Source organism: Ictalurus punctatus, chromosome 7, assembly GCF_001660625.3.
Source record: "Ictalurus punctatus breed USDA103 chromosome 7, Coco_2.0, whole genome shotgun sequence".
Taxonomy (NCBI): Eukaryota; Metazoa; Chordata; class Actinopteri; order Siluriformes; family Ictaluridae; genus Ictalurus; species Ictalurus punctatus.
This window is the reverse complement of record NC_030422.2, coordinates 34,177,077-34,192,896: the sequence shown is the minus strand read 5'-3', so window position 1 is coordinate 34,192,896 and position 15,820 is coordinate 34,177,077. Positions and strand designations below refer to the sequence as shown.

General features: G+C 44.7%; 2 protein-coding genes across 4 annotated transcripts; one reads left to right on the top strand and one right to left on the bottom strand.

Moving 5' to 3' along the window:
* Nucleotides 1-763: 763 nt before the first annotated feature.
* Nucleotides 764-5,818, bottom strand: ipp (intracisternal A particle-promoted polypeptide). 2 transcript variants are annotated; one of them, XM_053681205.1, is made up of 10 exons: nucleotides 5,438-5,818; nucleotides 4,487-5,044; nucleotides 4,068-4,279; nucleotides 3,512-3,785; nucleotides 3,206-3,355; nucleotides 2,939-3,106; nucleotides 2,697-2,834; nucleotides 2,406-2,528; nucleotides 1,751-1,971; nucleotides 764-1,392 (listed from the first exon to the last, which is right to left on the bottom strand). In XM_053681205.1, exons 2-10 carry the CDS (start codon nucleotides 4,821-4,823, stop codon nucleotides 1,168-1,170), a joined length of 1,848 nt encoding a protein of 615 aa, XP_053537180.1. In that variant the 5' UTR covers nucleotides 4,824-5,044; nucleotides 5,438-5,818; the 3' UTR covers nucleotides 764-1,167. The 2 variants fall into 2 exon arrangements, with proteins under 2 accessions (XP_053537180.1, XP_053537181.1); XM_053681206.1 differs by having other exon boundaries at nucleotides 3,512-3,731; nucleotides 5,438-5,812.
* Nucleotides 5,819-5,945: 127 nt separating this feature from the next.
* zyg11l (zyg-11 family member, cell cycle regulator, like) lies at nucleotides 5,946-15,789 on the top strand. Of its 2 annotated transcripts, none has more exons than XM_053681197.1 (15): nucleotides 5,946-6,181; nucleotides 6,468-6,633; nucleotides 8,179-8,933; nucleotides 10,678-10,824; nucleotides 11,284-11,373; nucleotides 11,509-11,573; nucleotides 11,661-11,760; nucleotides 12,156-12,206; nucleotides 12,716-12,877; nucleotides 13,017-13,064; nucleotides 13,205-13,294; nucleotides 13,455-13,556; nucleotides 13,717-13,769; nucleotides 13,871-13,968; nucleotides 14,979-15,789. In XM_053681197.1, exons 1-15 carry the CDS (start codon nucleotides 6,179-6,181, stop codon nucleotides 15,131-15,133), a joined length of 2,085 nt encoding a protein of 694 aa, XP_053537172.1. In that variant the 5' UTR covers nucleotides 5,946-6,178; the 3' UTR covers nucleotides 15,134-15,789. The 2 variants fall into 2 exon arrangements, with proteins under 2 accessions (XP_053537172.1, XP_053537171.1); XM_053681196.1 differs by having other exon boundaries at nucleotides 5,947-6,181; nucleotides 11,197-11,373.
* Nucleotides 15,790-15,820: the final 31 nt, after the last annotated feature.

The following is a 15,820-nucleotide window of genomic DNA, read 5'->3' as shown; positions in this document are numbered from 1 at the left end:
TAGATTCGTTCTACAGTTATAGAGCTGTACAGGTTCAATGCTATACGGCCAAAAGTATGTGCTTGTTGAACAACTCATTCCAGATCTGTTCCCCTTTGCTGTTATAATGCGCTCCACTCTTCTGGGAAGGCTTTCCACTAGATTTTGCGGCGTGGCTGTGGGGATTTGTGTTCATTCAGCTACAAGAGCGTTAGTGAGGTCGAGGTCAGGCGCTGATGTTGTGATGGTGAGGAGTCTCCAGTTCATCCCAAAGGTGATGATGAGTCAGTGGGGTTGAGGTCAGGGTTCTGTGCAGGACACTCGAGTTCTTCTACCTTCTTCCAACCTTCACACACCACGTCTTCATGGAGCTCGCTTTGTGCACACTGGGAGCAGGTTTGACTCTCTGAGTTCCAGTGAAGGGAAATTCTACAGCATACTGAGACGCTCTATACAAGTGTGTGCTTCAGACTTTGTGGTAACAGTTTGGGGAAGAACCACATACATGGTCAGGGGTGCACATACTTTTGGGCAGATAGTATACTATAAGTATTTCCCAACCACTGTGAGACAAGCTCCAGTAGGCTACTTTAGCCATCTCATACAATGATAATTGGTTGTGATGTTTATACACATCACAACCAGTGAGTGAGTGGAGTGAATATAATTAATGTTTTAAATACAGTTGTTAATAATTACTAACGATCAAGCTGCGATACGCCAACACACTAAAATGAAATGTCTCGCCATGACGCTTACAGTAAAAGAAGCGTTATTGTAAAGCTGGTTTTAAAATGCTAGTTTAATCACGTGTAAGAAATGTGCGACAGGTAAAGTAACAAATTTCATTTACATTCAATAATACACATCACCACGGTAACGTCTTTCATTACAAAATACTCGAAATATCTTTGTGTTTCAAATATTTAGAAATCTCTTTTTCCTAGTTTAATATCTATAACTCATCAAATTTCAGTCAAAATATTATAACGGATGATGTGAGCGTGACAAAGGGCAAAGGGGTGGAGTCAGTGAGAGCATGGCCACACCCCTGTCACGCGACAATGCTTAGGGTTTTGTCTGTAACATTAGCAAAGGTTGTAACTAAATTCACCGGCTCATAGCACCTTCGTAACGGTGACGCTCCTGAAGCATTCAACTCGTAACCATGTAAAGGGGAGGAGCATATCAGAGCACAGCCACGCCCCCATCGCAGCGGCTGGTGATCATGTTTCCTATCTCAGTCCACGTGTCCAGGTGCGGGTCGTAAATCTCCACCGAGTCCACAGTGACTGGAGCGGAGAAATCCCGCCCCGAGTTCCGGCCTCCGATGGCGTACAGCAGCCCGTTAACGGCGGCAACGCTAACACCGGCGCGTGCCATCGACATGGACGCCACCTCCACCCACCGCTCCTGAACAATGAAACACAATTAAGTCCAGGAGCCGTTGTTCTTAAAATGGCTAATGAGTTCGCTAACCAACACTAAATCTGACCTGCTAATAAAGCAGTCAGCCACACATTTTTAAACACAACACAAGACAGTTAAGTAATTTAGCTAGCAAACGTTAAGGTTTTAACTAAAACTTAGTAGTTTTATCTTAGCTTACTGTGTGATAGCTTGTTTATCAACACTATTACTTTATTATATGTAAAACCTGCTATTCCAATTACGTGCTTCGTTTTCACAACACTCGGTAGAACGGACATCGTTAAAGGTTGTGAACGTAGACTGTTACAGTGCACTATATAAAGTGTACGCTAGAGCGGACCTCCTCAGGACAGTATTTCTCCACGGTGTCCAGCGAGCCGAGAGCCTCGTTCCACCCCCCCACCGCGTAGATGGCGTTGTTGAGCGAAGCCACGCCCACATACGCCCTCCGCGTCATCATGACGGGCAGCGCTCGCCAGCGGCGGGAAATGGGGTCGTAGACCTCGGCTGAACGAAGCTCCACCCCCTCATCGCTGATCCCACCAATCACATAGATGAAACCTGAAATCAAACATATAATAATGATTAAGGGTCGCAATAAGCTCTGTGTTACGATCTAGCTAAACATAGCTAAAGATCGAGTTTCTCTACTCTTCTATGGTAACATGTACATAAACTCATGTTATTATGCTTCTGTGGTAATGCGTAGCTAAACATAGCTCATGTTGCTCTACTCGTCTGTGGTGATATGTGTCTAAATTTTCAGTTTGTCTATGTTTCGGTGGTAACATGTAGATAAATACGTATCTAAATACGTAGCTATCCGTAGCTAATGCTTTGGCTAAACATACGATTACGTTTCTCTCCTATTCTAATTTCCATCGCCACTAGAGGACCTGAGGTGACTATTTCAACAATAATACATAACTGCTTTAAAATAAGATTATATTCGCTGGTTAGATATGAACATTAAATTGAATTATGTGGATTTTTACCTTGTAGCTCACAGCAGCCGAAGTAGTAGCGTGGTACGGGCATGCTCTCGATCACCTCCCACTTATTCTCCTCCGGATCATAACGCTCCATCGTCTTCCCGATTTCAGAACCGATCCAGCCGCCTGTAGCAGTCAGAGGTCAGAGCAATCCGTATGTGTGTGTATTTTGAGCACAGTAACACAGTGAGTTAAAGTAGGGAGGTACTTAGGAACTACATTTCCCATAATGCCTTGTCCCAACCTGCAGTTCTGGTTTTGATGGGAAATGTAGTGAGATTTCGAGACGCGTACCGAGTGCATAGAGAGCTCCGTGGCACGGACACACCCCGACTCCACAGCGTGGGAAGTTGAGGGAAGCGACAGCAGCCCACTGTTTGGTGACGGGGTCGTAGCGCTCCGTACAGTCGAAGATCATCGAGTCCTTCTCACCTGGACCACCACACGCGTCACATGGAACAATGTTTTCAACGAGCTTTTTATAATTCCTAACTAAAGCTCACGATTAATCTAAGTAAAGTCAAACACGTACATACCTCCGACGACGTAGATCATGCCGTCGAGGACAGCGACGCCCAGCCCGCTGCGGGCCTGATGGAGGGAGGAGACTGTCGTCCAGAACTGACTGAACGAATCAAATCGCTCCACACAGCTCAACGCCCGACTGTCACTCCATCTCCCTCCCTGCAGGCGAGTGTAACCTCCTGGTGGGGTGAGAAAGGAGACAAGTGTGAGGGAGATGAATGAGACAGACACACACACACACACACACACACACACACACACACACACACACAGTGTACCGATGGCGTAGAGGTATTTGCGCGCTTTCCTCCGGGGGCGGGTCTTTGACGGTTGTACAAGTGTTTTGGGGTCTTTGGGGGTTTTGTTTGTCTCTGTGTATTCTCTCAGCAGGGTCTGCAGCGCCACCCGCAGGCTGAAGTCACTCACGCCTGTCTCAAACACACACACACACACACACACACACACACACACAGTATCTATAATATGCCATAACTATTATGTAACTATTGCTATTATTATACCGTAACCATGATGTAACGTAATGTAATATGATGTAACCCTTTAATCTGAGGCGTTACACTCACCCTCAATATAAGCGTAGAGTCTCTGCGGTGACAGCAGGGGGAAGCGGATCGGCTCCAGAACCTCCACCACGTGTTTCTTTCTGTGTGTGACGTCGTGCAGAAGCCAGCTCATGGCCGCCGTGAACACCTGATACTCGTCCTCGATCCTCAACTCCTCACTGCGCAGGAAACACGCCAACTGATCCTTCGACAGGCTGGAGAACTCCTCCTCCTCACGCACCTGACACATGGGCGTTAAAGGCACAGTCAGGGGTCTAAGCTCCTCCTCACGCACCTGACACATGGGCGTTAAAGGCACAGTCAGGGGTCTAAGCTCCGCCTCACACACCTGACACATGGGCGTTAAAGGTACAGTTAGGGGTCTAAGCTCCGCCTCACACACCTGACACATGGGCGTTAAAGGCACAGTCAGGGGTTTAAGCTCCGCCTCACACACCTGACACACGCGCGTTAAAGGTACAGTCAGGGGTCTAAGCTCCGCCTCACACACCTGACACACAGGCGTTAAAGGTACCATTAAAATGTTTAATCAGGAGTGCAGGAGGGCGGGGTTCACCTGTAGGAAGTGGGCGTGGATGTAGTTCTGCGTGAACTCCAGGAGCTCGCTGTAGCTGATCTGTTCCAGGAACTGATAAATTCCTACACAGTTACTCGGCTCCACGTGGCTCCTCAGGAACTCTCCACAGATGAGCACGAGCTCGCCGAGCTGCAGCATGTCGGCCGCCATCATGAGATCCTGAACGTTCTCCACCGTCACCTCCACACAGCCTCACACACACACACACACATACACTAAATACACACAGTGCTGCATGAAATAACCACAATAACCAATACCTTTATATCTACCTGTGAATTTACCTGTGTTTCAGAGTATCTATCTGTGCATCTCTCTGTGTGTGTACATGTGTCTAACTATGCATTTACCTGTGCACCTACCTGTGTGTGCATGTTTGTATCTATCTGTGCATCTACCTGTGTATATGAACTCCAGCAGAGACTCAAACACGTCTGCCTCAACCCCGGCGATGTGCACTTCCTCCTCACGTGCCTCGCTCATGGCCGAGTTAAAGAGGGCGGAGAAATACGGCCCGCTGGCCGCCAGGACCAACCGGTGGACCTGAAACACCCGTCCGCCTACCAGCAGACGCACGTCACACAGCTCCGACTGCACACGCATCTTATTCATCTGAGCCAGCAGCAGGTGGGCATGGCGCTCCGAAGAACGGAGAGAACCGTCCTCCTTGCCTGTCCCTGTGATGTCACTCAGTCCAGGGGGCGGGGCTGAGCGTGACTGGCAGGTTGATGACATGGCGTTCACGGTACGACTGTTACAGACAACTTATAACAGCCGGGGTGCTGCTCAGCTTCTGAGGGGGCACTGTGTATGAGGGATTGAAGGGTCAAAGGTCACAGTGGCAGAGACGCAGTTCTGTTCTTACACATGTCCTGACAGTGGATGATCAGTGAACGATCAGTGGACATCATCAGATGTATAAAATCCCATTTTCACCTTCTCCTTCCAGCATGTTCCTGTAGGATGTAGAAGAAAACATCTTAAATAAACAGTTATTTAAAAAACAAAGCAGTCTCCTTTTACTTTAGACAAAACGGCGCATGCGCAGAAAAGAGGTCTGTTTGTCTATGTGGTAGTAAAGCGATGTACAGATCTCATACACATTACAGACAGACACACACAGGGGTAAAAGCACGGCTCATACAGATTAAGATGCAATGACACTGTCGTTTATTTTTTATTTTTTTTTACAAAGCTTATAAATAAGAGACAGACAGAAGAAGCACACAGGTCTAATATAAACCAAACCGGATGTCAGTTAGGTTTTTAATCGGATTTATCAGCATTATGAACCTAACCAGAGTGAAATATGGAGTATATTCATTTCCGCTGCAGTATCATTTTCTCACCAGGCTTGATTTTGTTTGTTTGTTTGTTATTTTGGCCGCAGCCGGACACAGCACTTCCGCATCCACATCGAGTTCTCTGCGATCAGCTTCCAGACCTGAACATCATCAGATCAGACCAGATCAGACCCAATCAGCCGAGCTCCGAAAACACTCGCGATGTCTTTTTTCATTGGATATATATTGTAATCTACATACACGTGTCGATATGTTCCGTTATGTACGGAATATCTCACGGTGCGGCTGAAGCGTTCAGTGAAAAACATTTTATTTGCTTAAATCTCGTACTGTTGTTGTTGCAATTACTGGATCTATCAGAAATATCGACATGATAAATCTATATTAAGATCAGATGAGTGCAGAAATGCGTGACGTGTGCATCAGAGACAATATTCTCTAAATCGCTCAAACATTAAACGAGTTCGAGTGGTTTCATTCCTCTGTTGAGTCCATTCCTTTCCAACATGGCGGACGCGTGGACGCAGTGCGGGAGCTATCGCGAGATCTGATGTGAACTCTCGTGATCACGAACGTCTCCTTGAGCGGTGTACACAAGCTGTCGGAGGTCGGAAATTCCGAAAGTTCGGAGGTTTAAGCAGCGCAATGTCGGGATTTCCGTTTTACACAACCTCAGAGCTACAAATCCAGCTGTTACACTCTCATCTGCTTCATGACCAACTTTAAACTGCCTTAAACCACTTGATCGGATGATTATTTAAACTTTAAATTAAGCAGTCATTTAAGATGGTGAGTTCTACTGAAGTTTCTTCTGGCTGAAGTTAGTTTAGGTCTGTAATGAGTCAGGATATAGACTCTGTTATTATTATAGTATATTACTGTACCATAGTGCGCAATTATTGCACTTCATTATTTATTTGTGTATGTTGTTGTTACAGCTTACTGAAATGCATCACAGATAGTACGAGAAATAAGTTTATATGATAAATATGGACTATACATTACATTGTAACATCAATTCATACTTTATTTTACTTATGGTGTGTGTGTGTGTGTGTGTGTGTGTGTGTTGCAGGACGAACACAGCCCTCCCTCTCTGCTTGACGCGTGTTTAGCGTGTGTGTGCCAGAGCCTTGACACCCTGTGCAGTGTGTGTGATGACGGATCACTGCGTCTCCACTCGTGTCCGGTTCTTCCACCGGAGCTGTCCGATCTGTTACTGAGCACCATGACCGATGAAGGTAAGCCGTGATCGAGAGTGTGTCTGAGTCTGTGAAAATTAATTTCATTAGAAGCTGCCGGATGATGTCAGAGAGTAACTTAAATATTTTGTCGAATCGTCTCGTCCGGTACGATCCCACAGAAGAACTACTGTAGCACAAACTGCTGAAAAAGTTCATGCTGGATCTGATAGAAAGGAGTCAGAACACACAGAGCGTCACAGCTTGCTGCGTATGGAGCTGCGTAGCTGCAGAGCGGTCAGAGTGTCCATGCTGACCCCCTGTACACCACCAAAATCTCCTTCAATGGGCATCAGAACTGGACCATGGAGCGATAGAAGAAGGTGGCCTTGTCTGATGAATCATGTTTTATTTTACATCACGTGGAGGCCGGGTGTGTGTGTGTGTGTGTCGCTTACCTGCGGAAGAGACGGCACCAGGATGCACTATGGGAAGAAGGTGAGCTGGTGGAGGAAGTGTGATGCTCTGGGAAATGTTCTGTTGGGAAACCTTGGGTCCAGGTGTTCATGTGGATGTTACTTTGACACGAACCACCTACATAAACACTGCTGCAGACCAAGTACACCCTTTCATGGTAACCATGTTCCCTAATGTCAGTGACCTCTTTCAGCAGGAAAATGCTCCCTGACACTCTGCAAAAACTCTTCAGGAACGGTTTCAGGAACATGACAAAGAGTTCAAGGTGTTGACTCGGCCTCCAAATTCCCCAGATCTCAATCCGATTGAGCATCTGTGGATGTTCTAGACAAACAAGTCTGATCCACGGAGGCCCCACTTCACAACTTACAGGACTTAAAGGATCTGCTTCTAACGTCATGGTGCCAGATATCACAACACACCTTCAGAGGTCTCGTGGAGTCCATGCCTTGACGGGTCAGAGCTGTTTTGGAATCACAAGGAGAGAGGGACCTACACAATGTTAGGGAGATTAGGGGATCTTTTGTGTTGAAAATGGCAGGTTGTGTGTTATTGTATCCATCACAGGACTGGGATATGCGGCTTCATCTTGAACCCAGGTCTTCTATCATATAAACAGAACAGAAATTTCAGGAGAGGTGTAACGTACAGTTCTCCATGTAGTCTGAGGTTCAGGATTTTAACTTCATGTCTGCCAACATCTGTTGAGAACAACGGTGATCAGTGATTGGTCGTTGGGAACAAATAAACTACTTAAGTATTTACACAATTCTGTAATTGCTAGAAAGAACACAGACCATGGTGAATGGTGATCATTGATTGGTTGTTGGCTTTACACTCTGCTGGTGAGTCAAGTGGGCCTTTTGTCTTCCAACCAGCAGTTGATGTGAGCCGGAGAACCGTATCGAGTGCAGGACAGTCGCTAATGTCTGCTCAGAGTAATGGTTTTTTCTGCTTCGCTAGTAAATGGTGTTACTGTAGTTTCAGTGTAGCCCCGCTGATGTTAAACTGGAAATCTACCTTATAGATAGTAGTAAGAAGCCAATCTTAAAAGCTTTCATGTTGGCACATGACTTACCTCTTTGCTAATTAATAAGTTTGTCATTTTTCTTGTGTTCTTCATGGCAGGTCTACTGAACGACAGGACTCTTGGCATTTTTCAAAACGTCAAGTGTTTGCGCCTGAAGCGCGCCTGCATTCGCGGCTCTCGTCTCACCGTAGCTTCCTTCCGTCGCTCGCTGTGTTCTCACCGCCTGCAGGAACTCGATGCTTCCCATGTTCTTGGTGATATCACCGTCTCAGACATCCTCCAGGGCCTCTCATCCAATCAGGTTTGCCATCAGAGCCTGCAGAAGCTGAGCGTGAGTGGCTTGGATAGTCGCTGGGATTTTCCAGTAAGGTTCAGGACTTTGCAGGGTCTCCGGAGTCTCTCTGTGGCGTGGATGCCTCTGGAAGACTTGACGCTGGAGGACGTCTGCTTACTCCCGCTGCTGGAGAGCCTGGATATTTCTGGAACAAACGTTACAGACCTCACGCCGCTTCTGAAGCTCCGCTCGAGGCTGCGCTCACTCACTATTCACGCACTGCACCACCTCAAAATGGCTGTCGATGACTTTCTCTCAGTACTGTCTGGGCTGGAGCTCCTCACGCACCTCGATGTCTCCAACGATCGTATCCAACCAAGAGGAGAGATGATAAGGAAGCTCCTGCAGAAGACGCAGATGCTCCCAGCGCTCATGGCTCTGGATGTGTCAGGGTGGAAAGGGATCAGTGATGAGACCTTGAAGGCTTTCCTGGAGGCACGGTCAGGGATGAGGTTCATCGGTCTGCTGGCCACTGGTGCTGGAAGATCTGACTTCCTGTCTGGAGAAGGAAATCTAAAGGTGAGTTTCCTTAAACAGTGGTGTGTTAATCTCTTGCCAAGGCATTCTCATGTTAGTTTAGCTGTCATCATATCGTAGAATCAGTAAAGCATGTGTTCAGGTGCGTTTAGTTCAGTTCTGCAAGTTACAATTTCTGCTCTCCCCAGTCATTACTGTATGTGTTAATATGTCTTCTCCAATTTCACCATCAAAGTCAACACTCTGAGGTCCATAATCCACCCATAATATGATAGAAATTTCATAATCAGTGATACAGGGTGGGTATACAAGGCTTTACTTGCGGACATAGTTCCTGAAAGACTAGGCATCAGAATATACAGTGAAGAAATCTCCAGGAGAACCTTGTGAGAAACATACTAAAGTGTGAAAACCTATTTAAAGTGAAACACATATCAGATCTGAGTACCACTGAAAACTGTGTGCGTATATGACATGGGTCCAGATGGCTAGCATTTGATTGACTTGAAGAACACTTGAACTGCACCTTGCACACAATACCATGAGCAGCACATTTACGGAAACAGAAAACACCTTCCCTACTTGGTGAGGACCGCAGGTAACCTGGAGTCTTGGTTATTTCTGACACAGATATCTTTCCTTGCCACAGAGGAACATTGTAAGAGCTTTATTCATCTTTCCTCGCATTAACCTGACTCAATCATGCAGGATTCTCCTTCAGCACACCAGAAAGACCCAGCCTTTTCTATCCACAGAGACTCTCAAGCTGGGACTGCTGTAACTCGTTCCTGGCAGGTCAACCATCCTGGCAAGCCATCCGACTCCTGCAACTGATCCTGAATGCAGCTGCATGACTTGTTTTCCACCTCCCCACGTTCTACCAAACCACCCCATTGCTACACTCCCTCCACTGGCTTCCTGTAGCTGCTCCATCAGATTTGAAACACTGATGTTTGCCTGCAAAGCCAAAGCCAAAACCAGACCAGCACCCACCTACCTTAAAGCACTTCACCACACTCCCTCCGATCCTCTAGCACCACTCGAACTGACCCACCATTTCTCAGGGTGCAAGATGGACAAGGATCTTCTCTGTTCTGGCACGCATGTACAGTACACGGTGGAATGAACTTTCCATGGCTGTTTGAGCAGCTGAGTCACTGGCTGTCTGTAAAGGAACGTTAAAGACCTACCTCTTTACCTAGCTTTTCATGCTGTACTAATCCCCCAACAGGGTTTTAGCTTGATGGCATTCCTAGTCCCTTACCTAATGAACCACCTAATGATCTCCACAGAAGGATTTTCACAGGTGATGGAGCAGGTTTTCAACTGTAGTTCATCTCTTTCCACCTTAGATCCTCAACAACCTCCTGGGAAGGATTGTTAAAGACAATGACCAGAAGGACTGGTTTAAATGGGTGCCATTCTTGCAGTTTGTCTATAGGAAGATCTCACAGGCACCTAGTGGGCTTCACCATTTGAGACCTGTCCAGGAACAACTGGACAAGGACTACGAGGCCCCAGGTGTGGCCAGAAAGGGGGTTGTTCAGTGGTGGAATACAACAAAAAGGCTTGAGGAAACAGAAAGCTTCAACCCTGATAAAGAAGGACCTGAGGTCATGTTTAGGGCATCCGAAGTGAAGTGTCAGATTTTATTGACTGATCCACTTAAACATGGACAAATGTGTTTCGAGTCTTTGAGTTGTGGTGCATTTTTGTCTGAAACTTTGTGTGTGTGTGTGTGTGTGTGTGTGTGTGTGTGTGTGTGTGTGTGTGTGTGTGCGCGCAGGTGGCTGGAGAGTGGAACATTACACAGCTGTGTGAGGCTCTGAGGAGATACAGGGAGAGGGAGAGCTTCCTGCAGGAGGCGCTGCGCTGTCTTTACCAATACTTGGACATGGCTGATGAATCCAGCTGGTGTCCAGACGTGTTAAAGGTATATCAGAGCGATATTACTGTACATTGTGAGTGTGATTCTTCTAGTTTCATCTGAATATGTGTGTAATGTTAGTGTTTTTTTTTTCACCAGAGCGCAGCACAGATGAAGTTAGAATTAGGATGGAGAGGTTTCGATACTTTTCTTTTTCTGTTTTTTTTCTTATTTTTTTTTTTATACACTCCCAAATGGTACTCTCAGACCTCCACGCTTCTTTCGAGTCCACATGTTAGTGATGCTGTCGAGGTTCGGGCTTACAGTGCACGAGTGATAAAGAGCAAGTCCTTTCGGACAGTCCTTGTTAATTAATTTGTGTGTGTGGGTGTGTGTGTGTGTGTGTGTGTGTGTGTGTGTGTGTGTGTGTGTGTGTAGGAGGTGTATTTGGGAATGAAAGCCCACAGCGAGAGTGTGAGTGTGCAGGTGTTGGGCTCAGGATGTGTGTCTATCCTCACCATTCAGGAGCTGGCAGATGGGATGTCGCAAAACCTGCAGGGAAAAGTGATGAGACAAATAGTCACCACCATGAGGAACTTTCCTGATCATAAACAGGTCCACACACACACACACACACACACACACACACACACACACACACACACACACACACAGAGGTGGAACTCTATATTAAACCATAAGGAGTGTGTGTGTGTGTGTGTGTGTGTGTGTGTGTGTGTGTGTGTTTAGATCCAGAAGTACTGCCTGCTGTCTCTGGGGAATAGACACATCCTGGACAGCGGTGCCTTCAACAGGTAGCTCACCCTTTTATTTACCTGTGATAATACACTATGTAAAATGATAGAATTGGGTATGAATGTGTGTAATATAAATTGTGGCAGGTTTGAAGCAATTAAACAGGTGGTGATGTGTCTGATTACTCATGAAGATGAAGTTCTGCAGTCACTGTGTGCATCCCTCATGGTCGTTTTGATGTCTCAGGTAACGCTTTAACACAATGCAACTGTATAGAAACTGTGAACAGCTAGAGCATTAACAAATCAGACCACAGGCCCCACCCACAATCTCACCATACCCAATCAGACCACAGATCCCACCTACAACACCACTGTAACCAATCAGACCACAGGCCCCACCCACAATCTCACCATACCCAATCAGACCACAAAAAGAGAACACTGTGTTTTTTTATCTGAAGAAGCATACTTATCTAAGGGCATGTTTTTTCAGGTGTTTATATGCTAAAAGTTCATTTGAAGCAAACTTCCCATACTGAGTCAGTTTCTCTGTATCGTGTGTGTAATTATTGTAATGATACAGAAGAATGCTGGAACGTTAGGAATATAATTAGACTAAAAAATGTTTTGTGTGTGCAGTTGCGTCAGGAGGAAATCGGGCAGCTGGGAGCTGAAGAGTTCATCATGAAGGTCAGAACTGAATGTTCACACCATCACTCTACTGTAAATAACACAGTATTGTGGGTCATTTATTAGGATTGGTGTGTAACACTGGTGTATCTTTTAACCTGTACATTTCATTTCGTGCCACTGAACATCATGTCTAGTTTGTAATTAAGGGGCAGCTGTGGCTCAGGTGGTAGAGCAGGTTGTCCACTAATCGTAGGGTTGGCGGTTAAAGACACTGAACCACAACTTGCTGGCACCTTGCATGGAAGCTCTGCAGCCATTGGTGTGTGAGTGTGTGTGTGAATGGGTGAATGAGAAACTGTATAAAGTATAAAGATTAAAAAATGCTATATAAGTGCAGACCATTTACCACTTAATAATGGACACTGTGTGTGTGTGTGTGTCTGTGTGTGTCTGTGTGTGTGTCTGTGTGTGTCTGTGTGTGTGTCTGTGTGTGTGTCTGTGTGTGTGTGTGTGTGTGTGTGTGTGTGTGTGTGTGTGTGTGTGTGTGTGTGTGTGTGTGTGTGTAGAATTTGCTGCGTGTGGTGCAGCAGCAGGCATCAATGGGAGTGTGGAACTCTACATTCATGTGCACACTGACTGCTCTATGGGGTCTCACAGATGACACACACTCCGGCTGCACACAGTTCCTGCAGTGTGAGGGTCTGGAGCTGTACAAAGAACTGCTGGAGGTACACACACACACACACACACACACACACACACACACACAAAAATGTATACAGTTATAACATTTTAGATGTTTCTGAAGTAAGTGTGTGTGTGTGTGTGTGTGTGTGTGTGTGTGTGTGTGTGTGTGTGTGTCCACAGACATACTACTCCAATTCCAGTGTACTGATGAGAATTCTAGGCCTCCTGGTAAGTTTTAAATTTGTTTAAAAAAAAAAAAAACCCTATTTACGCCGTAGGGTATAAAGCGGTTTACGCCGTAGGGTTTAAAGCGGTTTACACTTTGCAGTTGGACCTGAAGTGATGTGATTGTCTGTGATGTTGTTCAGAATAACGTATCAGAGATGGAGGATCTGCGTGGTCAGCTGATGGATGAGGATCTTCTGCAGCCTGTTCTCTTTCTGATGGAACTCAGAGAGGTAATAACTGAGGAAAAGTGGAATAAACAGAGCGGATTTAGAAATAATCTGGTGTAGTGTAGCGACTGTACTTGAGTATGTGTGTATAAAATTGTATGTGTATACACACACACACACACACACACACACACACATGTGGCTGTGTGTTATATCATGTTAGGTGGAAGTGAGTTATTTCGCCGGCGGTTTCCTTGCCAACATCACATCCGACAACACGTGGAGCCTGGACGAGACACTGCGACACAACATTCTCACCAAACTGGTACACACTGTTATTACTGTTAATAACAACTTCATTAATATTTACAACTAAAACAACCGCATTTAAAACAGAAGCACAACTACAACTACTGACACATCACACTTTTGTTTGTGTGTGTGTGTGTGTGTGTGTGTGTGTGTGTGTGTGTGTGTGTGTAAAGCACTCTGCTGTGATGTCATGGACTCCTCCAGACAGTTCCATAGTCTCATACAGGTGTGTGTATTATTGTTTTGTTATCCTCATAATTGATTAATTAATTTGTTTTCATAATAGTTAATGATGATTATTATTAAGCTGTTTTTTTCTCTCTCCAGGTCACTGCGTCCGTTATATCCTCTCCTGCGAGTCTCTCAGCCATCCGCAGTACAGCTCTGGGCTCTCTGGGGCATTAAACACATCTGCACACACAAGGGTGAGAGACACATGGACAGAAAGACAGACGAAAAGAGACGGGTAGTGTTTGTACAGTTGGAGGATTATAAGCTCTGTCCATTAGGGGGCAGGAGTGGCATGAAAACAGAGCTGTCACAACCACTTGAATACTTTCTATCACTTCCTCTCATTTTGGACATCAAGGTAAACATGGTGAGGTGTAATGTAAAGTGTGGGCCAATCTAGCTAGCTGCGTTACTTAGCTAGTCTTTATTATTATTAATTGATCTACACGAATAAATCATGAATCGTGAATCAGTCAACTCGACCCGATCATGAATCATAAATCGATCTACGTGAATCTATCATTGAATTGTGAATCGATCATGAATCATGAATCAATCTACGTGAATTAATCATGAATAGTGAATCAGTCTACGTGAATTAATCATGAATAGTCAATCAATTTGTGTGAATCTATCATTGAATTGTGAATCGATCATGAGTCATGAATCAAACTACGTGAATTAATCATGAATAGTGAATCGATATGTGCGAATCGATCATGAATCATGAATTGAACTATACGAATCAATCATGAACACCAAATCGATGCATATGATTTGAGCATGAATCATGAATCAATCTATATGAATCTATCATTGAATTGTGAAACAATCATGAATCGATCTATGTGAATTGAATATTAACCGAAAATCGATCCACATGAATCAGTCATGAATCATTAATCGATCTTATGACAGTAACATTGTTTAGCAGATGCAGAAAACTAAAACTTTCAAACCATAGCAACCCTAATATGGTGAGGAGGTGAGGACAATGAGGGTGTGAATGTGACACGGAAATCCCACCTGTGATTCATGTAAGCAGTAAGCAAAAGGATGTGGGGGCATGTCCTAATTAGCATACTCATGTATATTAATAGATTCTTGTGTTTTTAATAAGGCTGAAGATGATGATACAAAAGACCTGTTAAATCTATTGTGTGTGTGTGTGTGTGTGTGTGTGTGTGTGTGTGTGTGTGTGCAGTGTCCCACTACAAGACAATGCTGGAGGACGAGGGGGGGTTGGACATACTCCGCACGCTGACCTCTGACCCCGATACACACAGCGATGTACACGCTCTTGCCGTACACACACTTCAGCTCGTGGAGGGACGAAGTTTGACACACTCCTCACCTTAAATTTGCATTTACACTCAGTCAGTTAGACAATTTCACGTGTAAGAGTATAAATAATTACAACACGAAAAATTTAACACTACAGAAAGCCACAATGTGCAGTGCTGTGCTGAATCCTGGCTGAAGAGGAAGATCTTTATTAACTCCACTGATTTAATGTCATTGTGTAATTTATTGAAATTTATTTCTATATATATATAGAAATATACAGTATGTGGTGTCATGTTACATATTACATTTCCTATGTTAACTCAATTAGGCAATCTACTTTCAAAATAACAGCTTAAAGACTGATTTAGTTCAGCTTTTATTTCCTATAATATATATACACACACACACACACACAGACACAGAGAGAGAGAGAGAGAGAGTATGGTAGTTATTTCCAATATGGAGTGTGATTTTATGTTTATGTTATATATAATGTAAAAAAAAAAAAAAAAAAATAGATATAGTACACTGATACGGATGCCCGGATGAGACGGTAGAATCTGAGTGGTCCAGACGACCCCATATAAAAAGGAAAATATTAAATACACACAATATATAATATTTTTAAAGTCTCGCATGTAAAAGTCTTACATCTTTAAATGTTCAAAAGAATATGCAAATTCAGTGTATTTAAAATAGATCATGAAATAAATCTTTATTCGAGTCAACGACTGTACGAATGTATTATTTTTCTCGCGT